The sequence below is a fragment of the Macrosteles quadrilineatus genome, unplaced genomic scaffold (genome assembly GCF_028750875.1).
Source record: "Macrosteles quadrilineatus isolate MER2022 unplaced genomic scaffold, UCM_ALF_1.0 Scaffold_9__3_contigs__length_116548681, whole genome shotgun sequence".
NCBI classification, from domain to species: domain Eukaryota; kingdom Metazoa; phylum Arthropoda; class Insecta; order Hemiptera; family Cicadellidae; genus Macrosteles; species Macrosteles quadrilineatus.
Genome location: NW_026542602.1, coordinates 65,146,479 through 65,173,713, shown reverse-complemented (window position 1 = coordinate 65,173,713; position 27,235 = coordinate 65,146,479). Strand labels below are relative to the sequence as shown.

At 33.4% G+C, this 27,235-nt stretch overlaps 2 protein-coding genes across 4 annotated transcripts in view; one reads left to right on the top strand and one right to left on the bottom strand.

The window, feature by feature from the left end:
* Positions 1–2,966, bottom strand: part of LOC129003220 (bumetanide-sensitive sodium-(potassium)-chloride cotransporter-like) — a 49,858-nt gene extending 46,892 nt beyond the window's left edge. For all 3 annotated transcript variants that reach the window (XM_054431507.1, XM_054431509.1, XM_054431508.1), the window contains exon 1: positions 2,841–2,966. In XM_054431507.1, coding sequence (XP_054287482.1) covers positions 2,841–2,957 — 117 coding nt within the window. In that variant the 5' untranslated portion in view covers positions 2,958–2,966. The remainder of the gene's footprint in view (positions 1–2,840) is intronic.
* Positions 2,967–5,244: 2,278 nt separating this feature from the next.
* On the top strand, positions 5,245–16,677 carry LOC129004094 (soluble lamin-associated protein of 75 kDa-like). The gene is made up of 7 exons (XM_054432487.1): positions 5,245–5,260; positions 8,322–8,410; positions 9,487–9,575; positions 11,414–11,582; positions 12,512–12,694; positions 13,591–13,717; positions 16,557–16,677. Exons 1-7 carry the CDS (start codon positions 5,247–5,249, stop codon positions 16,582–16,584), a joined length of 699 nt encoding a protein of 232 aa, XP_054288462.1. The 5' UTR covers positions 5,245–5,246; the 3' UTR covers positions 16,585–16,677.
* Positions 16,678–27,235: the final 10,558 nt, after the last annotated feature.

The following is a 27,235-nucleotide window of genomic DNA, read 5'->3' as shown; positions in this document are numbered from 1 at the left end:
ACAATCGATATTTTCATTTGGTTGTTTGTATTGTGCACAATGCAAGTTATATTAATTACTCAACATCAACCACGATATAAAGTTATTGAAATTATTGAAGCATCTCAGCATGGAAGTACCGTACAGTAATTAATTATATGGAAAATATTTCAATTTATTTTTTCCAGAGTAGCCTATTACAGTATGGTTTTCTTTCGTCAAAAAAGAACCGGGAATGACAAGTACAAAGTCTTGTGTTAGTCAAAAATACAGGAATAGTTTATCTAACCTAGCTCCATGAATTTGTTACAAAATACAGTGTGTTAGAAAAGTCCCGTACTGTTTAATATATTTGTAACCATTTTATATGTATACAATGTAATAAAATTGGTATACCAATCTTACAATACAAATCCATTTTTCAATGAACTTACATTTTTCTCTCATAAGGGGAACGACATTTTTTCTCATGAGGAGTAAGCAAACAATCTTAAATGAAAGCAGAGGTTAATCCGGTTATCAAATTAAAGGTCTTCATTCGTGAAAAAGGACCCCTTTACGACTTCCTCCTTACGAGATAAAAAAAACAACAGTTCCTAAAGAAGTGATTTTTGATGAGTAGTATAGGTGTACTAATGTATAGTGTTTTATGTAATGGTTAAAAATATAATAAACCGTCCCGAGACTTTTCGAACACGCTGTATAATGCTTGTTAACAAAACAACTTTTTCATTTGATAGCTTATTTTCTGTAGAAAACGACTTGTTTACCTTATATCGTCCTATCATCGATAAAAAAATAAAAAGAGCTGGGCCCGGAATCACTCAACTTTTTCGTTTTAGAAGCCAAAAATACGCCCGTTTATCGTTGGGGCTGGGAAGTCACCATAAACATATACACATGAATACACCAACACGAAAAGATTAAACAAATGTCTGGCCAAACTACAATAATGGCGGACGAATGGTGTTGCCGAAGGTGAGTCATGAATAATTGCGATTGTATAATTCAATAGTGATTAAAACTCACTTTTCACCACAATATTCGATCTAGATTATCAATTGAACGATTTGAGGGAGTGTAAAATATATAAAATGCTTTTGAATGTTTTAGTGGTTAGTCTTTGTGTGTTTAGCCCCAGTTATTAAAAATTGTTTTTGGTCTTACAAGTCATTCCATCAGTTTGACTTGGTAAAAACCATCGTGTAATCGGCAATAATCAGTAATTTAAATCAGTACAATCTGTGGGTGGCCTCACATCAACTAAGACAAATTTCATAAAAAAACCTGGCGGCCACTTTAACATGGAGATGGAATGTCTAGTTGTATTAATAGTCAAAGGTCCTATACTAATGAATTAAGTTAGTGACTTCGTCGTTGAAAGATCCTGCATTTGTTGAGTAAAGATTCTACGTTCAAACCACGAATAGAAAAGAAAGCAGTAGGCCCTATAGATCACAAACATAAACACAAATGGTGTCATTGACCCCTAAATATACTTTAACATTACCTAAACTATTTGTTCTGCCCGTGCCTTACCACGGGGAGGAACACAGAGAAATGGTAATTCTTCACCACCTTGCTCAATGCAAACTGCTGGACGAATCGCTTGTTCTTTATGTAAATCAATTTTACCAAAGTCTATGTCACGAGGAACAATACTCTACAGATGCGTTTTTCCCAGTTGGAACATTCCGTCCAAACTATGGTTCTTGGTGTCACTTATAATATACACAAAATGTTTTGTCTATAAAGGCAATGGTAGAAACAAAAATGCTAAAGGTTAACTCAAGGAAAAGTAAACAAACTAAAACAAACAAAAAATAACAGCTGATGTATTTCCAATATGCTTATTGCAGTTATACTCGTGCTTTGCGTTTGCAATGGGAGAGGACACGGTTTGAGAACATTTGGTTCTTTTAATTTACGGTATGCTATAGTATAACACATCTACCATAGCTATAATAATGTTCTACTGTACCACTGAACCTAAACAATAAAAAAAGAATAAATTGCCAAATATTTATAAATCAAAAACAAGCGTAACTGTAAACAAAATTCTTCTTGGACAGTTCCGATTGTGTACCACAGCTAATTTTTTTTGCTGCTTGGATCAAAGTTTTTTAATATTACTATGATTATTAATGGTATTAGTATTTTATTCGGGCCAGTAACGTCATTGGTTTATGTTTATTATACATGCTGCTTTATGTTCTAATATTAATGGGAATAACTATTATTTCCGATCAGGTTTTTGCGAGCAAATCCAAAATCAAGGGAGATTATTAACCTTGTGACTTAAATAACGTATTTAAGGATCGTATGTACGATAGTTTGTAACTGTAAATGAAATGAAATGACTATGTACCATCCAGAACGGGAAACCTCAGATTCTGCGTGTTTCAAATTACACTGTACTTGTCTTTTGATAGCCGGGAAAAAACGTACGTTAAGTCAACGGTCAATACTTTGTACATAAGAAAGAAGGTAGCTTAGCTTATCCTAACATTGTTTTGACATTTACTAAAATATGTTTAAGTACTAATTTGTAGAATTTGTAGAAAGATAAAGTACTGTTCCTGAAAGCAATTTCATGTCAAAATAAAGAATCAAAATGGTTACAAGTGGTTGAGCTTGATTAACAAAAAAATTATATGAAATTGCAATTAACTATTCAAACAACTAGGTATCAGATGTTTAGCGTATCGAAAATGAGATCTGCAAAACATTTTGCTAGGCCGTGAGCACCAAACGTATTTTTATGTGTCTAGTTTTACCTAAGAATGTCCAATCAATGTACAAACTAAGTACAAATTTGCGATTTCTTTTGAATTGCTGTGATAAGTGAACTAGGTTTTCACCTTAAATCTGCTGGAGAGTTTATCAGAGTGAGACAGAAGATCTTGCATTTCCGTGTCCGTTTCCTCTTGTCCCTCCATCGTCAACGACGTCTCCTTGTCTCTGGATCCTACACTCATCGTGGCCGTCGTCTCGCGTTAACAATGTCAAACTTACCCGCCACCGCCAGCAGACAGCTTTACAACCAGTGCTACCAACCTCCTCACGTGATAATACCCTGAGGTACATCTTTGTGATAAAATTTCCCCGATGTTCAAATATGGATATTATATACATGAAAAATACATGTGGTGACGCGTACATGAAGTGTTTTAGTAAAAAAAGTTGTACCTAGTGTATTTTTGAGGTATTTGTTGGCAATCAATTTTTATAGATAGATACTCTCATGGGGATTATTAAATAAGACTTGTTATCAAGGTTGACTTCTTATCGAGGTTTGCAATAGCATGTGATAAGGGGTTAAATAAACTCTAGGGGATTTAAAAATGACTCTTTTGTTATCAAGGATGACTTGTTACCACTGTATTATACAACTGCATACATATTACTGTACTTCAAACTTCAAATAATCTGAAAATGGTTTTTCATCATACCATTGCCCTAAACTACTGTTTCAAATACTCTCAGCTGTGAGAGAAACTAACCACTCCCAATTTTCAGATGGGTAGTGTAATCTATCTATATATTAATAGGCAAGCATGTTTCTTTAAAACCTTTTTTCTCAGCTCGTGTGCATCGCAGGGAAAATCTACGCATACTGTTAGAAAGATATTTTCCTGTAGATGTGCAGAATGCCTTTAAAAATTAAAATAGGCTAACAAATAAGCACAAAAAATGAATTTGAAAACTTCAAAAAAATTAACATGGACCATATGAGTTGCCATGATGGTGACGAAATAACAACAAAATGTAAACAGAAAATCAAAACAAAGGTCAGAAATTCCAATCACATGTTTTATTTACAGTGTGGGGAGAAAATAGAGAAGTCTGTACATTAATTATTTTTGGTCGAGTTTCGACCACAGGACGACCACTAGTTTATTATTAGACTGTGGTGTAACTGTTGTCGTAAACTTTAATGGTAAAACTTGAAAAAGTACCAGTGATGTTACGGAGTGTTACAAACATTTCAATATAAATATGGTTGATTCAAATAATCTTCTTATATTCAAATATATTATTTAATCTATATTAAATACCCCCGCCGCAGCAAAACCTGCGGACTAAGCGAATTTCCATTTGTCTGAATTGATTTTCAGTTAAATATATTTTAATAACATTAGGTTTAACGAGTACCTAGGTTTGCTGCTACAAGGAAACTAATAAAGTGTGTTTTTGAGTAAAATATTGATAGCTTAGTACAAAATAAATAAATTTGCCAAGTTTGATCAAAATATATTCATAAACAAGCAAACTACAACATTTGACAATATTCTCCATAAGAATAACATGGGAATTTTAAATTTACAATTTTTTTAATTTTCTCCGTTACTAATAATCGAACAAAAATACTTTTATATACTAAATTATTTGTTTTTTTAAGCTCTTTAAAAAGGTCTAAAGAGAAATTGGGAAATTTTGTGTTTTGAGGGTCAAAAGTGAGAAAACCCAATTTTTACCCCATAAAACCCCCCGTAAAGCCCCGTTCCCATGGTCCGATCGTGCTGGTTCGCGAACTCATTCAAGTTTATCCCACTTTACACCTTTAAACCAAATTTCATCAAAATCGGACAAAAATTACTCAAGTTATCGCGTTCACGGACGTATATATATATATATATATATATATATGTCTATATATATATATATATATATACATATATAAAAATTTGAACGAATAGTGTTTTTGGCCTCTGGGGACATCAAAATGAAAAAGTAAATCGGTCCCGGGTCTAGGTTTTACCGTGCCACCTACGGTAATAGCTACTTCCCTATAGGGAAATTCGCTAAAAGAGCAAATGAACAGTAGTTGTAGTTGCTACCTGACACTTCAGCCAGTGATATGAAGATGAATTAAAAATGTATCTTTGTTTATTCAATAGCAGAATCTGATGTTATGTTTGTAAACAGAAAATGTAAATATTGATAACATAACCTCAAATTTTGTAACTTAAAAAATCATGCAATAAAAAGGTGGTATGATGAAAAGTACCGTTCATGACTGATCCGATATGGCTGTTACCGGTACATAGAATTCAATTACGAGGTGAAGCTGAGTAACTGGTAACAGCCACAGTCTAGTAACAAAATATACTATTGTTGAGCTGAAGTGTGAAGCATGTAAACAAACGAAGTAATTTAGCCACTGACATGTTGAGATAATTACGTAGAGGTGATAACCTTCAACAACTACATGGATACTGATAACATTGATTAGGAGACCTCACTTTAGTGAGGAGCTTCACATCATGAGCCTGTCATTGTAAGTGCAGCCATGTTATCATTATTTATTTGACAACCTATAGTACAGTAGTTAGTGGTAAAGGAATCAATTTTTATAAAAACTATGAATAACGTATGTTGTATTGCTAGTAGAAATGATTTCTAATGATGATCGACATTTAAAGGCAACACATTTCTAAGGTTTAATTATATTAGTACTGTACAGGTTTTGGATCAGGCCTACCATACCTGACCTGTGAATCTTTGGTTTTTATTTTGAATTCATCAACAACTATCAGCTAATATCGCTAATATGATACAAAAAAGAATGAGTATGACAATAAATAGTTAATTATTTGTAAGTATATTTAAGTTTAAGTATTTTTTATAAAAAAAACACTGTTTGATGAATTAAAGAGCTACCACTATTAATTGTGTCCTATATTGTGCAGTACTGACTGTCACCTATCAGATTTGATCTAGTATGGTAGCTTTATACAATTTATGTGCTGCTCAAAAGTTGTATTTTTTTTACTTTCTCCCAATATATGCAGTAGTCCTATAAGAAATTATTTAGAAAAAAAATTTTGTTTGACTTTCGGAGGGAAATATTCATTTTGGGCTCCCATGAACCTAAAAAAGTGATTCCTTAAGTATTTTTTTAAATTTTGAAATGTATTGGTGAATTTTCCCACAAAATCCATAAAATAACGTAAAATAGAAATTTTACAAAAACCTTTTGAACAATTTTGAGTATTTTATGGCCCTTTTAACTCCAAACGAAACTATACAACCCCCAATGCTAAATATTTTAAGGTTCAAAAGTTTTTACAAGTTTTGTGATTTTATATAGGTAATATAGTTAGATTAGTCCAGTCAAGGAATGAGGTGTAGAGTGCGTGAGTTGGTAACTAAGCGATTCCTTCAGAAACTTGTTCAGGTGGCTTAGGGTGTTAACATACCAAAAGTCCTGACTCCTAGGTGGTGAGCCAGGGGGTGAAGGGGGGAAAAAGGGGGGGGAGAAAGGTACACATTTTGTGTTTTTTGATTATTTCTTGAAAACTATCAACTTTTTGTATACCGGTACTATAGTAAATTATAAAATTGAAGAAGATTAAATTTTCTACAAGAAAAGTATATAATGTGTTTATTTTGGTTCAACAGATTACGAGTTATAACTTATTTAATTGATATCTTATTAAAATCTCCTTCCATAAGAAATACATGTAAATTAGTATGCGAAATGGGGTGAATCCTATCCGCCCAAAGGAAATATAAATGATATTCTGGAAATCCTGACAAAATTTCCAGTAATTTGACACTTTAATCATTAAAATTGATCCAAAATTAAGGCGAGGGCGAGGTAACAAAATGTCGAGTTTTGGTGTTTTTTATTGGAAATATAAAAAAAAACCTTAAATCATCCCATTTTTAAACGCTCACCCTCGCTTTAATTTTTGAAAAAATTTCATGATTAAAGTGTCAAATTACTGGAAAATTTGTCAAGATTTCCAGAATATCAGTTATATTTCCTTTGGGCGGATAGGATTCGCCCCATTTCGCATACTAATTTACATGTATTTCTTATGGAAGGAGTATTTTAATAAGATATCAATTAAATAAGTTATAACTCGTAATCTGTTGAACCAAAATAAACACATTATATACTTTTCTTGTAGAAAATTTAATCTTCTTCAATTTTATAATTTACTATAGTATACAAAAAGTTGATAGTTTTCAAGATATAATAAAAAAACACAAAATGCGTACCTTTCTCCCCCCCCTTTTTCCCCCCTTCACCCCCTGGCTCACCACCTAGGAGTCAGGACTTTTGGTATGTTAACACCCTAAGCCCCCTGAACAATTTTCTGAAGGAATCGCTTAGTTACCTGCTCACGCACTCTACACCTACTTTTGGATCATTCATTGACTGGACTACAGTAGATACTGTTACTCCCAGTGCTGACCAATTACCGGGTACTATTATTGTAAGGGTTGATGAGTTGACTAGCTATACGAGAAAGTATTTGGCAGATTGCTGATACCGATTATGTTTCTATTGTTGAAAGAAAATGTTTCTAAATAGTGGATCTGTTTGACAAAAACTAATCAAATTTACTAGTCAAGTCTACTCTAAAACATATTTCACAATCATTTTTTATTCCTGATATTTTATTTAAATGCTTTTTAGTTGAGAGTATGCTGTTGCAATGGTCCTCATATCATTGTCTGTCTGTGTTTTGTTATGTGATCAGATGATTACGTTTGCATTATCGTAATTTAACCTCTGGCTCTTACATAATACATCATAAAGAACAAAGAACGAGAATCAAAGAGATTATGTTTTATTATGCCTTAATATGCCTCAGTAGTGTAGTAATTTTATAAAAAAATATCATTGTATGGAATGACACTTTTTCCAGGTCTCAGATTGGTCATCATGTTATTGCTCATATGAGTCATATAATGAATAATTACTCTTTTCATTACTCTGTATTCGAAAATAGCACATTTCCATACAGTTGAGATCTTCGAAAATCGTCAATTTCCATACACCAAAAACAAATATTGATCAGCTGACTTTTCCTGACATAATATTACTTTCGCTACACAAACAATACTTTCCCTGACATCAACAAACATTTTTTTAAACATGTAAACAAACCATTGTGATTTATTTGTTTGTTTTGGCAGTTTGTTGATGTTCAATCAACTGAATTTTACACTAAAATTAATTGTACAGCCGTATTGTCTTTAGATTAGAAAAATGTATAGATTACGAAATATCAAATAATTTTTTTTTAAGTTCGATGAAGTAGATTTTTTTCATCGTGATCAAAAGTATTGTTCAATACTCGTCACGAAAGTCCCATTTTGGGTCTCGATAGTGTTTTCCATGCTCGTCAAAGAAAAAAGTGAAATATACTATGACAGTATTACCGGGCTTATCTATAATCCACAAACCAGATGAAGCAGTTTTAATTTGAATTGGAGAGATCTTTTTTGCGTTGAAACAAAAGAAACCTTCTTCGGATTGTTTTAATTTTTGAAATAAGAATTTTATTGATCCGGTTACTGGCATTATCTTTAACATTTTCCAGGTGTTGCAATGCCGATGTACAAATTTCACACTCACCATTGCAGATTGCACCCGAGCTGCAAGCGCTGTTTTGCTCCTCATGCCAACTAAGTGAGGTTTGTTACACTAGTTTACATAGAAAAATGTAATTTTCCAAATAATTAAAAACCCTTAGTCGCAGCACTCCTGCAAACTCAGCGTATTTCTATTTTTCTGTAATTATAAAGTTTTATTCTTTCAAATAGATTTTTTCGTTCAAGCTGCAATATCTTCTATAAAGTATTTATAAAAATAATTACCACATTTCTCAAGCAAAAATAACAACTTAATGTTAGTTTGATTAAACGAGTAAGGTTTAAAATTTGATTTGACTCTTTTACTCTGTGCTGGCATACTGTCAGGTTTGATTAACATGAACTAACCTTGAGCCATGATGTTGGCCAACCTGATTTAATTAAAGATTTAATAAGCAGAGGAAAATGTTTTCTAATAAAGCGCAATACTGGAAATCTATCTTGCAATGCTACTGAGAGCAGGTATGTGGTTCTTGGTTTCTGAATATTATAGAGGTATGCATTATGATTCAAGTATACAGATTTGTCTTAGTTTAACAGCCATGATGCACGAAATAACATAATATTGAAATATCAAGTAAATTTAATTTTTATAGAATATATTAGAAAAGGGTTTTCAAAAAAGTGGAAAATATAAATTTTCAATGTTTATAGCATAACTACTGTTTATGTGGTATTCCCAGATTCAAGAACGAATAATTAATTATGTTGTTTACATTTTGATTGCCAGGTTCTTGAAGAAATAATAATATTAAGCTCAAACATGAGGTACATGTTTACATGTTAAGGTAAACAACATAACATAACTACATTATTAAAAATAGTTTCGAGTTAAAGTTGAGAAAATGAAAATTGAGAAATTTCAATAAATGTTTTAATATTATTGGATTGAGATAATGTAACGTCCCTTATCAATTTAAAATGTAAGTAATTAATTAGTTTTTACCTAAATTTATTTTGAAAACCCAATATTGTGCCAAAACTAAAAAAAGTGTTTGTAAGGTGTTTACATAAATAAATATTTAAACATAACAGTCAAAAGTGTTTTTACATTACTCTAATATATAAATTAGAATAAAAAAGCTAATAGCTGAAACTCTTGATTGTTTTCAGCTTTAGGAATTCTAAATGAAGATGCAGTTCAGGAAACTGAAGAGTTTTTAACAGATGTCCACATTCCATTGGGAGATCACTGGAAAAAGGTAAGGGAATCTCCGAATCTGCATAGACAATTACATCAAAAGCTCACCTCATTATTATTGTGTTAAGAATAATATTGAACAAGAAAAATTTTATTTGTCGATTTAAATATTGTCAAACAAACAATAATTAAATCTGAGAACAAATACTCCTAAAAATTTCTACAGGGTTTTTACAAATTATATTCCTGATTTTGATTATAAGTATTACTGGGTTAATTTGATTCAAGACTATTTTAGTTGGTACCACTGGAAAGAAAAAAATCATCAAGTTTCATTTATATTGGTTTGGGTGCATATCAGCTGTTTGTCAAGTCAATTGTTGTAAAGCCCCGTTCACACGGGGCGAGTTTACAAGCTACACGCCGGCTTTTTTACACGCAGCTAGTAAAATAGCTCAGTTTGAATGACGTACTCGCTCAAAAGCTGCTTGTAAAAAAGCTCTCGAAAAAGTTGGACGCTGCCGCTACTTTACACACCAACTCGCCAGCTTTTGAGCGAGTAGGCGTGTAAAGTAGCCCAGTGTGAACACAGTTGCTTGTGCTTGTGCGCACGTTATTCAAAGATGTTGAAGGATTTGGTTCAAGCTAGCTACTGAGCAAGTGGAAAAAGGATCGTGTGAATGACTACAAGCACACTCGCCGGCGTCTTTCGATCTACACGTCTGCGAGTTGGCTAGTGGACAATCTCTGTGTGAACAAATATAAGCACACTTGCCAACTCGCTGGCTTCTTACATGCTGGCGAGTAGCTTATTGTAAACTCGCACCGTGTGAACGAAGCTTAAGTGTTGTGTAATGGCTGAATTTGAAAACAAGAAAACTTTTTGTATGTTGGATTTTCACATGAATCAATCTGTTATTAGTTTGCAACGACACATTAGAACCATGTTTAATGAAGATCCTCCTAGTAATGTGAACAGACGTAATGTCAGATTATGAATATATATGGGGCTCAAAGAACCCATACACTCACATAGAACATGTGTGTGTTTGAAGGTTACTGTGTTTTGTGGTGTCGCTAACATCTGCGTGTATGAACCTTTTTTCTTAAATTGAAAAAACGATAAATGGAATATGTCTTGGACATGGTGACAAATTGGCTTCTTCCGCAGTTAGAACAAGATTCTGCAAATTTCATTATGCAATTGAATGGCACCTCAACATTACCACTTGGATGTTTGGGTTGAACTTAACATGATAATGATAATGATGACACACTCCTGAATTGGCATCTAAGATCTCTGGACATCTTTCTGTAATTTTTGCTTGTGATACATCGAAGATAAGGTGTACACACCACCAATACCAGATAGCATACCTGGGGGAGCAAGCTGGTCTAGGGGTTAGAGCGCGGGACTTCGGTTCCAGAGGTCCTGGGTTCAAATCCCGCCAAATCACCAATGGATTTTATCTATGTCATAATGCCGCAACCCCTAGGTCTAGCCTCAAAAAATGTGAAAAACAATTCTGGGCTCGTGCCTAGCGTCCTAGGACAAAAAAAAGATAGCATACCTGAGATTCAGCAACGGATTGCCAATGCTATAAAAACAACGGATCAAGACACTTTTAACAAAGTAAAGCAGGAGCTTGACTAGTACTGACATCTGTTGTATCGCAAGTGGTTCCTATATCACACATTTATAGGTTAGTTCTGTGTACCTGTGACAAAACTTTTTGAGTTTTCATGATTTGTAACCATTTTGTTTATGTATAACAAATAAAACTAGATTTTTGTAGCTTGATATCATGAACATAATTTGTAATAATCCTGAATCTTTTATAATTAAAAAGTGTATGTCTCTCTTTCGATTTTAAACTCAATTGTAATGTGTTATTTCAGATAGCTTGCACTAAACACCCAGCTGTCCACTATGTCTTGTCCCAGCTGATTTATCGGCCTGACACCACCAGAGGAGAAGTCCCTTACGCCCTACCAGACCCTGGAGACATCGTGAAGCTGCTGTGGTGCGACCGCAAAGCTCTTGGCTTCTACACTGTTAAATCTAACGGTAAACAACATGATCTACCAGTGGGTTTTCCAAAGATTATATTTTTTCATAAAAATCACACTGAAGAAGTTTTTGTAGTATTCATGCTGAATGCGAAAACACACTGTTATGTAATTGTTGTACATTACCTGTGGGCGTATTTCAACCTAATTATGAGTGAAGGCTAAATGTATAATGGACTGAAATGCCTGAAGCTAAAATGTGGTTACTCTTTTATCACAATGATATTATCTTCATGCACCACCATACCTATCGCAGCTACAAGAACTATTGGTAGCAAAAGACAAACATTTTAAACACTGTTATCGGTATTTTGTGTATTTATTTTCATCACAGGTAATGAAAAAAGTCAAATTTTCACAAAATGTGGTACAAGTAAAGGGACTGACTTCTTTCTAAATAAAATGACACCCAACAACTTTATGTATTCAGAGAGTATATTTAAAATAAATTTAGGTACACTGTCTCAAAAAAAGGTAGTAACAGGAATAACAAAATCGTAAACATAAACATTGTTCGCTCCATTATAAATAAGTGTAACAGCTGTTTCAGAATAGGGAACTGCGGCATTGCCACTTTTTTCTCACCACGGCCTTGTATTAGAGGTGGCTATGATTCTAGAGTATCTCAATCAATTACAATTGCGATGGGGACGCCTAGAAGCGCATTCTAACCGAAATAAGAGTGAAGGATGAGTGTAGATTGGTGCGAGATGATCTGAGTAGCCTTTTTACTGACTATCATCCGCTGTTTCATTAGCTAAGATCATTTATTTAATGCCCAATGATCGGGGACAGCTGGGTACAGTTTCGAACCATCAAAAAGGATCAATCCAAAAATCTTTTCATTCTTAGACAAGCACTATTAGCAATCGGCTTTCCAGCCAGTTGTTACGTATAATATTGTGTATTAATATTTTATTTCTGCAGGGCCGAGAAACGAGACGAGCTCTATCTTTGAGGAATTAGGAATGCCAACATTAGACACTGCATTCATTTCACCTTCACATAGACGAAGAGGGTTCGGCTTGTCCATGCTAGAAGACTTTGTCAGCAACTATCCAAACATGGACCTCGGGTTCAGTCAACCCATCTCTAAATCTATGTGGAAAGGTAATTCAAAGTGTATTAAATTCATTAACTTTGGATACTGCAAGTAAACTTCTCATACTCAAATTTGACGCATATATTTTAATGTGTTTTTTATGTCCAGTACACTCAGAAGGTGTATGAGGGTTGACACTGTAGAAGGTTGACATTAAAACGTTTCTTCCTTATTTTAGAGGGCATGTTTTACACGTGCCTTAATCTTTGGTAATAATATCAGAAGACAAAAGGCGTGGTAGCTTAGTTGACTAAGGTGTTACACTTACCAGTGTAGTGTTGAGGTTTTTCTACATGTGCGCCATACGGGTTCAAATCCCGTAAGTGTACAATCCATATTGAGCTTACTAAAGTTTCTGATTCATATAGGAAAACTGGGCATTATTCTTTGGCATAACTTGGGTTTTGTTTAGTTGGAAAAGGATTTAGATTAAAGCAATTTATTACATGTGTGAAAATATTGTTTGCTGAAACTATTCAACTTTGTATCTCTATAATCAGTACTTTGATTTGATATTCTTCCCCTAGATATTTAAAAGTGTTGGCATTGTCAAATGCATCTCCCTCAATTTCTGTGAGTTCAAATCTATTATCATGTTTTCTTGCAAAGTGCATGTACTTGCTTTTACATTCATTTGTAAAAGAATAGTAAAACTTTTTGTTGAAAAATATACTTAGTATGAAATAGAAGGTTTGTAATTGCTATGTTTTCTTGTGTCTTAGTATTTTGTAAGCAATCTTTAAACAGGTAACACAATTTTTATGTGCCATCGTTAAAATACCACTAACAGTGGACATTCTTTATTGAGCAACCAGCTCACTTTGTCAATCAAGTAACGGTACTCAAATGTAAAAATTATTAGCTATATATTATGTGAAACAGTGTTTTATGTTTTTGATTGCAGTCCTGAAGAAGTTTCTAGATGTCAATGAGTCCCTAAGGAGAAAGTTTTGGCTGATAAAAGGAAACTGTGACGAAGGAAACAAAACACTGATTTGGTTCTGTCTTAAAAGGAATCATTGGAAAGACGAGTAATTATAAGCTTATAATCATTGCAGTAGGATTAGTTTATTTAAGAAGAAGCAAACAGAGTTTAGAGTTGTCAGACAATTCTAACAATTAATTGTAATAGGTGATTACATTAAAAAAATTACAAACATCAAATTAGTTATTTGCACAATTATTACAAATTACCTTATAAAGAACTTGATGATTCACACAATGCACAAAAATAAACTTTTATCATGAAAGAAGTCTATACTGTAGTGTTTAATGATTTGAAGATCATTGACTAGAATAGTTTATTATTAAGGGTAATGGACAAGAATAAAAGAGTAAATGGTAATTTCAATTGGTAAAGTTGTCAGAAAAACAGCTCATTGTGATAGAATATTTAAACACTGCTATTAGATCCCATAAAGACGAATCTGGGAGGATTTGATTTGAATTGGATTTACTTGCTCCGACATTGAACTTAGTTGAACATTCTGCAATAATATTATTTTGTCTGATATTAAAAATAATTTTGAATTGTACTTCACTACTAGAATAGGGTAAATAAAACCATTCAAGTCGGTTTTACACGGGTAGAGGTTGTTGGTAGGCAGAGTTTATAGTAGAGCTACTATGCCACATGTTGCTATTAACTCTACTCTACCACCTACTTTCTACTATACTATGTACTAGGCGCTAGTGAGTGTTTACACGGGTAGAGTTACTCTACTAGAAACTCTACTCTACCCACAACCACAGATAAAACATATGTTTTATCTATGCCACAACGCTACCCGTGTAAATCCGGCTTAAGAATTGGGATAAAAATAATGTTTATTGAAAACCAAATCATTGTGTAAATTTAATTTAAATACACAATTTAAAAAGCTGATGTAAATTTAAAGCATACAAACAAAACATTAACATGAGTGCTGATGACGGGAATTTCCGCCATTGCTTAAAATTGGAATAAATTCAACTTTTATGTTTAAATATGTAAACCACACTAATAATGGTTTCAATCTTCTAGTACACATTTTACTCTACAGTAGCTTTGGTAAATCACAGTTTAATTAAGATCCTTCAATACCATTAAGATGTTGACGTATGAAAAAGCTGTTCGCAGAGCCTGAAAAAAAAAACAATCACCACTTAGAACCTTCTTCAGGGTGTTGAGCTGCTTTTGTTATTTTATACAAACATGTTATTCTCATAGAAAATGAATAATGGATTCAAATCAAGATTAGTTGACCATATGTCTTTACAGTAGACTCCCTAATATCCGGACATCGGTTTAACCGGACTACACTCAGCGGAAATCTCTTTAACCGGATAATTTTTATCAGCACATTGGTTTAACCGGACTAGATCAGCAGGAAGTGGGCGGTACTAAAACGACAGTTCTCGTGGGAAAGATTTGAGACCAGAGATCACGTGTCTAAATACAATGCTCTCCTAAATTTAAGTCGAATACCACAGTAAACGGGCCGTTTTAAAAAGTTTTTGGGGACGTCGGTTTAACCGAAAAAACTGTTATCCGGACTGGCCTCAGTCCAGAGGAGCCCGGATAAGAGGGAGTCTACTGTATGAGATGTGGTTATACGAGGTCTGTTCAAAGAGTATCCGACCTCGATCAGGAAAAACATACTAATTTTAAATAAAAATAAAAATTAAAAATTCAGAAATATTGGCGAAGTTATTATTTAAAATTAGTATAATTCCAATATTAACAGTTCTTCTTGAAGATAGGAAAAACATAATTTACTGATAAATTTCAAATTTGTTTTAACATCTCTTTGAAAATAGTCACCTTGGGACTTCTCACACTTACTTATTCAAGCGATCATGCCACTTTTGTACTCTAACTTCTTAATGGACACCAGACGAGTTGACGCATATTACATTATCTTATTTCTGCTCTTAAATCGGGTCCCTTTAAGTACTGTTAATTTTGTTGGGTGTAGATTTAGTTAAAAGTAAATTTCCCTTTGTTATGGATCTGTCTAATTATACAAATGGAGTTTTACTTAGTTTGCAAGTGTACTGCAATAGAGGTGATTATTTTAGATGCGTTCATCTCACCAACTTAGACGCAGATAGGTAAACTCCTAATAGCTTTTACACCAAACAAATAGGAACCAAGATGCTTTGACCATTCATGAGACACAATTGCCAATCACTGTGACAAAGTTAGGAAACCAAGTGCTCTAAAAAAATGTTTTCTTGTTTTGTCAAGTACGTTACATCCTAGTCACACACAGTCTGCTTCTGAGGATTTCATCTTAATGCTTGAATTTATTCATTTATAGCTTTTTATAACTTTCAATGTATGTGAAATGTTACCATTTGTTTTCTTTTCTATTTCGCAAAAGAATACTAAACTAAACATCCTATTTTACTCATTGATTCTCCAACAAATATTTTTGAGTACAAAGAATACAATTTTCAAGGTTAACCTTAATCAGAATATTCTTTCTAGACTGTTAGAAAAATGCCTTGAAGCTTAGTTGACAAAAATATTTACGTGTTGGAATGACATCATCGATGAGGTAACAATGCCTCTGAAGCTGATGGTGATTGGACGAATGGTCGCAGTCATCATGATGATCATCGACTTCTGGAACGAAACACTCTGATCTTCCCAGTGACTACAGTACAGGCTGTTCCTGAACTGCTCACTCTGATAAAACAAACACAAACAATTACTTTACTCACAAGGGTAAATTACTTTCATCAAACAAAGGGAATAGTGTCACACAGTTTGTAATACTATTTACTAAACATTGTAAGGGGATGTAATGAGCTTCTCAATGAACTTATTATTAGTTGAATTTATAAATAAATTATCTACTGTATTACGTGACTACCTTGTTGTAGACGTGCTGACCAGGGTAACAGAAGGTGAAGAGGTGAAAGACAATCACTGCCACCATGAAGATGTTTTGAGCCATCTTCTGGTAGTCTTGTCTCTCTAAAGCCTTGTCAACACACAAAGAAAGTATAAGTCACTTCATTCAGTAGAATTTGTCTAATTTTGGTTCACACACCTCAGAACCAGATTTTGATCCGATACAGTGTTGATAAAAAGATTAATGAATACATTTAAAAACCAAATATTGTATTTCTATTTCTATATTTTGTTCACAATTAGGCAGTTTGAGTTGAAGATTCCCCACCGCTATTTTTGTATTTAATCGTAGACAAAAATAATTAAATATATATACCATCAGCCGTGCTGCGATTAGCGTAGGTTCTGACGTCCATCACTGGGAGTGCTGTGTAGCTACGTAGCGTGTACGCTGTAACTGCACAGCGCTCCCACAGGTGGACGCGAGAACCTTTATGCTAACCCCAGCACAGCTGTCGGTTTAAATTTCTTTTTGTCTGTGATTTAATGTATGTTGCTTAATCAGCTGTTGATGAGCTATTATTTTAAGGTAAAGGGTCAAGTGGAGGGGATAGATTTCTTCCCCCTAAAACACCTAAATATCGTAAACGACGGCTAATACATATTAGCTTTCTGTCATTGTAGTACAAAATACAGCTGTTGTTTTATGTTATGATAGTTTGAGAATGTCAGTTTAGAATACAAATATTGACTGTAGCATGTCTGTAGAACACTTTTCCTTATTTTTCCATAAACCTTGCTGAGAGAATTTTTGTTCAATGATTATCTTATATATTTTTTTAAAAATTGGTTTATCCTTTCCGAGTTTGTTTGGATCTTCTACACGATCGATTCTCATGATTGGGGTCTCATATTGAAGGTATGCACGCACATCAAGAACGGCCTATATTTATCTACAGTCCCACTCGGCTTATGCATAAACAAAATTTGCTCCCCATGTATTTCATATGGGAAGTTAAATTTCATTTTTCTTTTCCGAGTTTGTTTGGCTCTTCTACAAGATTGATTTTAATGATTGAGGTCTCATAGTGAAGGTATGCAGGCACAGATTTCACATCAAGCATTGACATATATTTAACTATTGCACCACTCGACAAAAAGCATAAATTTTATTTATTTTCAAATTTTTTCTTCAATTTAAGATGTATTTCACCAGTCATATAATCCTATATATTTTGGTCTAAGAATGTTCAGAGAAATACTGGCTTTCATTTAAGCTATTAGTTATTCAAATCGGACAAGTTTCAAGCAAACGCAAAGTGAACAACCTACATAAAAATTCTTTTTATAAGGATTTTCTATTCTATTTTTATTATTTCTCAGGTATGGTATTTATTTTAACGCTGCAGAGCAGCATGGGCCAGTTGCAATTACAAAAGTAAATAAAAATTGTATGTAAGTATTTTGTTGCGGTACCTACCCTACTATGCCAATAACTACTGTAGCAAGTAATATTTTACCAGAACAGCTTGAAACGAAGCAAAACAGATGACAGCCACATAGGAGAGTACCACTTCTATCAGAGTTGTCTCAAAGACAGTTTTGTAGTCCTTGACGAATCTGTAAATTTAAAATTCCTACTAAGTTAAAAGAGGAGTTGCACACTAAATGTGTAATGTCAATAAAATATGTATGATAAGTTATACTAGTGTACATGTTGCTCGAAATCGAGCAATTGAAAAGAAGTACAGGAGTTATTTATAAACAAATAACTTGTTTAAAAACTAATAACAGTCATAATTTTTGATGATTTTAAAAGAGTCAACTAAAAGATTATTAACTAATGGAAATACTCACAATTTACATAACAGTCCTATTCCAGTTTAAAGGGTTAATTTTTAACAACCAAACTGCCCATGGACGGGAAAAGGTAAGCTTACAATTTAAGTCATCGTAAAAAGGCTGTCAGCTTTTATAAAGTACCGTACCTAAGTTATTTAGCCAATTTATAGACAATAAGGTGTAGGCTACTTTAAACTCTACAGGACAGAGTTAGGCAAAAACTTGGAGAACTCTGAAATGGTGTTATTTATCATAGGCTTACTCATGTGCCAAATCCTTAAAATAAAATAAAAATCAATAACTAATAACTTATATTATTAAACACAAACCAACATCCAAAACTATACACATTTTTAATACTCGTACAACATAGATCATTTACACATTGACTGTTTACAATTAACATATGTTTTTCTTCTCACTTTTAATGTTTGCTTCGCAACGGGAAAAATCTGGTTCATAATCATTGAAATAGATTTATTAAATAATCTATCATATAGGCCTAGTTTAAGATTAAATAAACCTACCACATAGTTGTTTAATTTTTTTGGGTCAGCTGTCTGAAATTTTGAAATAGACATTTGACAGTTCTGGTTGTTTACATTTAAATGTCAAAGCAAATGTAGACATTGTGAATTTTGTCATGCTCCATGGAGACCAATTATAAATATTTAATTTCTGACAACAGCTGGAGTTTCAAAACAACATTTGTTTCCCATGTTAATCTTATGGAGAAATACGAAACTTTAAAGGGCCCCAGGGCCTCACTCTCTAATTATTTCCCTAAAAAGAAAGTTTCCTGCACAACTTCACGTTACGCTCTTTCCAATGACACCAAAAACATGTCAATCGGTTCAGTAGTTCCGGAGGAGTAATTGTCACAAAAATCCTGCTTGCGTATTAAATAAGTATAGATGATGTATATAATGATGTATATGATGTATATGTATACTTATCAACATGTTTGTACTTAGATTATGGTGATTTTGGAAAGACCAGCAACTTGTTTCTTCAGAAATTTGAAAGAAAAAAGTCAATTATAAAACACAGAGTTTTGGGTTTTACCAAATGTTATCATTTCACCTTTATAATCAAAAACTGAAATTGTTGGCATTATGAATGATAAGAGAATGGGTTGGAATCAAATACGTCTGTTTTTAAGAAAACGAGTAAACAATTCTCTAACCTTAACACTTCAATATGTGTTTCTATTATCCACTTCAGCTTCCTCTCGGCAGCTGATTGTTTCAAAATAGTTGTGTCTTGGTTTGTGTTGCTAACCACTGTATCCGTAGATTCTTTAAAATCACATGTGTCGGAAAATGCAAGCCCCAACACATCGAAGGACGCACCTATAAAATGGGCTCCTCCGATACACATACCAAGCCCTGGTAGATGTATCAAGTGGTTGTAAGCAAAGTAAGACAATTGCAAAAATACGGTCAGGTAGTAGGAAATATCTGTGTCCATGGAATACGGTAACCAAATAGGATAAAGGAGCTTTCTCTGAGAAGAAAATACTGCAGCGTTATAAACATAAAATACGTAGATGGAACCAACAAAATAATTAGCAAATTTTGTAACTGTGAAAGAAATGCGATCGGCTTTGTCCCACACGTACTTGTACTGCTGAAGGTTGAGTTGGTTTGATAGAGGTGAGAAGCGATCTTGCATGGTTTCAATCAGGTTACAAATAATAGATCTGTTCTTTAAATAGATCAAGTAGAAGTAGAGTGAGTGACTTATTATCACTCCGTACAACAAAGCGTCAGTGTTGACTGACAAGTCATCGTACTTGAGAAAGAACAAAATCCAGCCTGTGACCGAACAGAAAATCAAGACAAAAAAGCCAAATACTACGATAGCGATGTCCTTCCACAAAGAATTGGGTTTTATAGCTGCCATACTGAAGTACAACTCGATGTATTTCAGAAATTCATCTTTGCCACCTTCTGAACCTTTTGCTGGTGCAACTGCTTTCATCATCTAGCTGTGTCTGAAAAATTGATTATTTTGTGTGTTAGGTAGAACAATAAATTTAATTTCATAAATAAATACTTATGTAGAGAAAATGAGTCTTTGGGGAAGAAAAATAAGCAGGAGGTTTTAGTTTTCTTGAAGTGTAAGGGGCAATGCCCTAACTCATTACCCAGTAAAAAAATTATAAAAATTGAGAAAAAGTTGTTCTGCATATCCATACAATTGTAACAAATACTATAAACTCAGATGTGTGTTTGTTTACGACATTTTCACATGCAGCCTATCAGGTTGCTTTATACCAAGGTGACCAATATACAAGATAACAAATGGTAACTTAATTATAGTTTGATTTAGGACTTTGCCCCAGGTCAGAGGTGACCTCAAAGAAACCAATCTTATGTGAATTTTAATTTAAATTTTGTTTACTTTCCTTGTTGTTTTTGTTTGTTATTGTTTTTTAGTTTTAAATTTTTAGAGGATTGACTCTGTTTTGGAAATTAATTGGAGGGAAATAAAAAACACCAAAAACAAAAAAATCTATTGAGGACAAATTCAATAAATTAATAATTCTATGGTTTTAAACTAGTATAACAAAAATTCATACTACCTTATACCGGTACAAAGTAGTGAATTCATTAATAAGTATCAGTTAGAGCTTGTACTTCACAAAGGTAAAATTGAAATTATACAGTTAACATTATCTTTATGTCCGTCACGTTTAACCTGTTAAAAGTACTTAATTGACATAAGTTTACAGTTTTAGGAAGTATTTGAAAATGTAATTAAAATCCTGAAGTCAAAATTTAAGACAGGAAGTTTAGCAGGTTTTTCAATAGTTATGATGGATTGACATAGTTTTTACACAAATAATCAGAACTTAAGTCAAACACGTTTTGCTTTATAACATAAATTGCCAGCAACTAAATACTGTAGATAATTTGAAATTTTGTCAGCCAATTTTAATTATAAAACTATTATTTGCGTAGGTACTAAATATCTAAAATGTTATGGATGATAAACAACTAAATTGTGTTATCACAATTTAACCTGAATAAACTAAAGATTTCATACAAATTGACCTAACCCTGGGCAGTAAATGCATGTTAACAAACTTTCTTAAATTCCAATAAGTATACCTGCTGTAAACTTAGTAAAACACAATTCCAGAAACAAGATAGTTAAACCTTACTTTGCTGTCAGTACAATCAATGTTGTAAAAAAAATGTTATTACCCAATTCTAAGTGATTGACCAATATTATGGTTATTGTTTCCAATAATTGGAAATAGACATGGTATGCAATTAGATTATTGGTTAAGTGCATAAGTGTCCCCCTTTATTGAAGTCTTCATTAACAATTCTTTCAAGCTTTCCCAATCATCCGATACCACCTCCCTCCTCTAGATCTCTTTATAGAAGAACAGTTCAGTTGAGTTTTGGATTTTGAAAATTTTCGAAATCCCCACCTGGGGGCTACTATTCTCCTTTAGGTGGTACTCCTGTGAGTATTCTAGGGTCTTACAGTATTGGATCTTTAATTGGACCTTTGTTATTTTTAATTTCTCCTGAAATCCCTCTATGAACTTTTAGCAACTGTTTAGACTAACTTTAGTGAGGGTAACTGCCCTCCACCACCGCTAAAACTGGATAGAGGGAAGTGACCCACCCTACCCAGGCAAATACCAAATATCACCCTGGTTTGTCTTCAGTACTGTCTGTAACGCTCATATGTCTGATACTTGAATCCCTGTTTCAGAATCTCCATATAACCCTTCTTCAGTTTAGTTGAGGCGAGCAGAACAGAAAAATGGCTGAGCCAGCCCTTACCTTAAGTACTGCCACATTGAATACACAATTTAAAAGTAGTAATGTATATAGTTAATAATAATCAGAAAATCAATTATTACTGTCCATTTGATTCAAGGCAACTGGTTGATTTGTTAGCTGAGAAATAAAACCATTGCCCGAATTAGTGTGGGTATTGTAAAAGTATACATACATGATACAAAAACAGTAGGAAACCAATTTTTTGATTGTAGTGATAATATAAATTTAAGAATTTCGGTTTTTAAATTATTTCCACTTTTGATTGGTGTATTCAGTAAGGTGTAACTGAAAACATTTATTCGTAGGGCTGGCCCGGCCATTGTCCTATTTTAATCAGGTAGTCTCAACTTAATCTAAGACACAAAGACTGCTATCTAATAGCACACCCCTAGTTAAGTTTTATAGTAGGTAACCATGGTTTTGAGTTTGGTAAGATAAGGATAAGAAGTCTGATCCACAAAAACGCCCTGCCACCATTCCCTCAGCATGGGTCGTTAAAATTACTTCAATGGTATTGTTAGGTCAGGCTGTACCGTTAAATTCTAGTCCTGACCCAACTACCTCCAGACGAAGCACATCAAGTTAGCTGGATTTCCGATAGTATCTTAGACATTTTATTATTTTTAAAAATTTTTTAAATATCTACAATTTATTTATCTTTGTGGCATGTACCTTACTTCTAACTATTATGAGTAGTTACTGTTAGCGCAATAAATCTACTGATATCATATCATTAATAAATTAATTAAGAGTGCTAGTATCTTGTCCACCTACAAGAACAAATAAAATCTGAAGTTTTATTTTGGAAACAACATACTTTGGTTACTTCAATATATTGATCCATCCATTATTTATATGACTTGTAAATAATATTAATGGTTTAAGCAGTTTTTTTTTCAGATGTTACCTCATCACAGGTTATGTAAACCATCTAGCACGATACTGCAAGCGATACTTTCATGCTTTTCATTGAAATGGTGACCATACAATATTATAAGACCACAAAAGTGGACTCAGCCTGAAACATTGTCATTCAAGCTTTTGCAGGGATTAGTCGACACCATTCTGCACCCTGTGACCTCCACAAAGGGCTAGCACCAACTTTTACCTTGGAACCACCCTTTTGAGGTTACCATGTTGAATAAGATTCCACCAAAACATCTCTTCCAGGTTGAACTTAGTGAAGGAGAATCTGATCATGATCCAAAGACATATCCATTCTTAGCTTGGACAGGAGGCAGTTTGTTATATATTTGCTTAGTTGATTTTGAGAAATTGCAACAAGGAAATCAATATGGAAAGCACCAATGAATATTTGAGTGTCCGCCGAAATTATCACCCTTGTCAAAATATTTCAGACTTATAGATGTCAAGGGATTAATGACTGAAAACTTTTGGAACAATTTAAATTTGGAGTTATTATGTGGTTATGAGTGGGTTTCTTCTAAATTTGTGTCTAAATTTGCCAAAAAAGACAAAGTGGATTTATCTTCTCCAATTTCACTCTTCTTTTGGCCATAATGCATTCATGTTATTTTATAAAATACCATAAATAATACTTTCGTTTCACTATTGCAGATGATTAGAGGGCTAAATTAAACCATGTTTAAGAGCTGGATTGAAATAGACAATAATAATTTACTAAGCCAAATTATTGTGCATGAAAGCATAACAAAAGTTAGATGAACAATAAACAGCTGTTCAGCACACAGAATGTTAGATTGGCTACACAGTGTACATTATAATCTACAATAGATTTGAAGTTCAGTGATTCTTCAATACCATTAGGATGTTGACGTAAGAAAAAGCTGTGCGTAGAGTCTGAAACAAAATTTACTACGTAGACTGAATATGCATTCATGTTTACATTATAATATTTTTAAAAGAGCTACTTATCCTAGCTATAACATTCTATGGCCTTGTATTTAGGAAATTAGTGAATATTATAACTGTCTATTTATTTGGATATAGTAAAAAAATTACAAAATAAATTACTTTAAAAATTATTAGCAGATCGATATAGTCTTTTGATACCAAAATATTGTCTATTGGATTGTTGTTATTGATGCTCAAAATCTGTGTGAACCAAGAAGAGTAGAAGAAAAGACCCGGTATGAATAATTAACGTAAACAAATGAGTTTTTGCCCCAAAAGTAAACAAAACCATATGTTAATGCTACTAGTATAGGGGTTTTGTTTACATTCGGGCCAAGTCATTTGTTTATGTTTATGATCCATACTGGTATTTTTCTAGCATTCAAGGAGTGAACTCTTATGAAACTTGGAAATTATTAAGTAATTTTGACAACAACAGCTGATTTTTACATCATATGAGTACATCATTAAAGTTTTGAATAAAAAATAAGCTATAATTTACTGAAGTGTTTCCAACAGTAAGAGAACCTTAATTTTTATGCCGAGGCCAGTGCGGTTTTAAGTACCTACATGTCAGGACTATGAATGTATTGGTGCGTTAGTCCAGGGCATAAACCTCATTAATTCAACAAACCATCCATTAGGAAAATGCAATTTGAAACCTATTAGAGAAAAATAAGTTACGTGTTGAAATGACGTCATCGATGAGGTAACAATGCCTCTGAAGCTGATGGTGATTGGACGAATGGTCGCAGTCATCATGATGATCATCGACTTCTGGAACGAAACACTCTGATCTTCCCAGTGACTACAATACAGGTTGTTCCGGAACTGCTCACTCTGATGTAACAAACACAAACTCATCATCAGTGACTAATTATGTAGAATCCATCCAGTCCAATGTATGTCTTTTGGGCTGCCTTAAAACCCTAAGAAAATATAACAGTGTAAGATTTTACCAAACAACTAACTTGATCAATTAAATTATTTATACAATAAAACAACTTTCAACAGCACAGTGTTTGGTGAACCCAGGGTTAACCAAAACCATCATACCAACTGAGCCACCATACCAAATGAACCATCATACCAACTGAGCCACCGACTCATTAGGTTTAGCATTATGGTTTTGTTTCAATCTGTAAAATATTCAGGAGACAATCAAGGTTTATATTCATTTCTCAGTAACAGTCAGTTTTTTCAGAAAAAAAAATTAATTATAAACAATTTTCAACCCAAAAAATGAGATTTTCTTAATTTACAAGGGGTAATTTGTAATAATAAATATCATGTTTGGATTTCAGAGCATTAAAAAAAAAACTAGTTGTAACTTGTAAGTTCCGTATCTGGCACTTTTGCAATAAGCTCTAACACAGGGTTGCCACCTTTGGTTAGGGAAAAATTGGAATGGACCCCCTCTCCCACCAGGATCAACATGGGCAAAAGGGTTTGAAGTTGACACCATCCCGACAGAATCGGGAAGGATGGCAACCCTGCTCCACCATGGATTGATTGTTTACATAAGTCAAGTTATAAAATAAAACAACTGTTTCAGCACTACACCTTGTTGTAGATGTGCTGACCCGGGTAACAGAAAGTGAAGAGATGAAAGACGATGACTGCTATCAAGAAGATGTTTTGTCCCATCTTCTGGTAGTCTTGTCTCTCTGCAGCCTAATGTGAACACAAGATAGTGAACAGATGAGGAACATCTCATAGAGTAGACAGTAGACTCCCTACAGCAATTGTTTGCACCCCTCAGGACAGTTAAACGGTGTCATGATATTTCATGTTCTTATAAATGTTATATTGTTGTTATTGTTCTGTAAATTCACGCTTTACTTTACTTTTTAATGAAATGGCGACCATACAAAGTAGGTATTTTAAGCCAAGTATGAATGGAGATGAGTGTAGGGTGAGTGGCGCGCTCTTGTAGTCTTGTTAGTGACTAAGGCCGACATAATCCCTTCGACACAGCTGTTAATTAAAAGCCCATACAGCTAATGGCAACTAAACATATATTATACCATCATTGCTTGGTAGCGCTATCGTTGTTTGTTCTATGTTATGTCCGTGTCCTTGTTTTATGTTTATGTATATTCATATATTTATTTTGACATGTTGCTAGCTTTGAAAATGTTGTGCTTGCAACAAGACCAGGCAACGCCACAGTTGATGATGAAATTTTGGACTACAGACAAAGGTAAAAATAGCCTAGTTATTTGTCATTTGATTTTTTACCCAGTTGTCTATTGTAATGCTTTTCAACATATATGTGTGTTAAAGAAGTTCAAAAATAATTATACTATCTTCTTTCCATTCTTCTGAAACTGATCAACGAATTCTGATTTGATTGCAACATTATTTATCTTCTGACTGAATGCTGGAGGAAAAAATACTTTTTGACCTTCGATATGATTGTCGGCAATCTAATTGCTCATCGATGGGCGACCAAAATGCATATTGTATGGGGGTAACAGCTAGTTAATACATTACCAGAACAGCTTGAAATGCAGCAAAACAGATGACAAATATATAGGTAAGGACCACTTCAATCAGAGTTGTCTCAAATACAGTTTTGTAGAACTTGACAAATCTGTAAAATTATATTTAACAATTAATTACTTAAAATAAAGTGTGATACTACAATACTACAATCAAATACATTTGATTGAGACTACTTTCCTGTATTTGGCAGTTGTTTTCTATTAATTTAAGGATTTAAAACCCACCAAGAAGTTGTTTATTTGAATTTAAAACCCTTTTGAAATATAATGTTTTAAGGTTTTGGGCAATCCATCACATATTCTTCACCTATGCATCATCTTTAAAAATATACCTATAAATCCCGTCCTTTGTATTTTTATCTCTTAAAATTGATTTGTCTTAAAAATGTATCAACAAATATCATATTTTTACTGCTTTCAACATGGCAATCTATACATTTAATAGGCAAGCGTGTTTCTTTAAAACATTTTTTCTCAGCTCATGTGCATCGCCAGGAAAATCTACGCACACTGTTAGAAAGATAATTTGCTGTAGGTGTGCAGAATCCCTTGGTAAATTAAAATAGGCTCAAAAGTAGGTACAACAAATATATTTGAAATTTAAAAAAATTCATGGGCCTTAAGGGTTGCCATGCTGGTGACAAAATAACAACGAAATCTAAACAGAAAATCAAAACA

What these genes read in the sequence shown, in the direction of transcription:
- LOC129004094 (XM_054432487.1), top strand. An exon ending in TTGCTCCTCATGCCAACTAA is followed by an intron (nt 8,411 to 9,486) that starts GTGAGGTTTGTT and finishes GATTGTTTTCAG; the next exon opens with CTTTAGGAATTCTAAATGAA. An exon ending in TGGGAGATCACTGGAAAAAG is followed by an intron (nt 9,576 to 11,413) that starts GTAAGGGAATCT and finishes GTGTTATTTCAG; the next exon opens with ATAGCTTGCACTAAACACCC.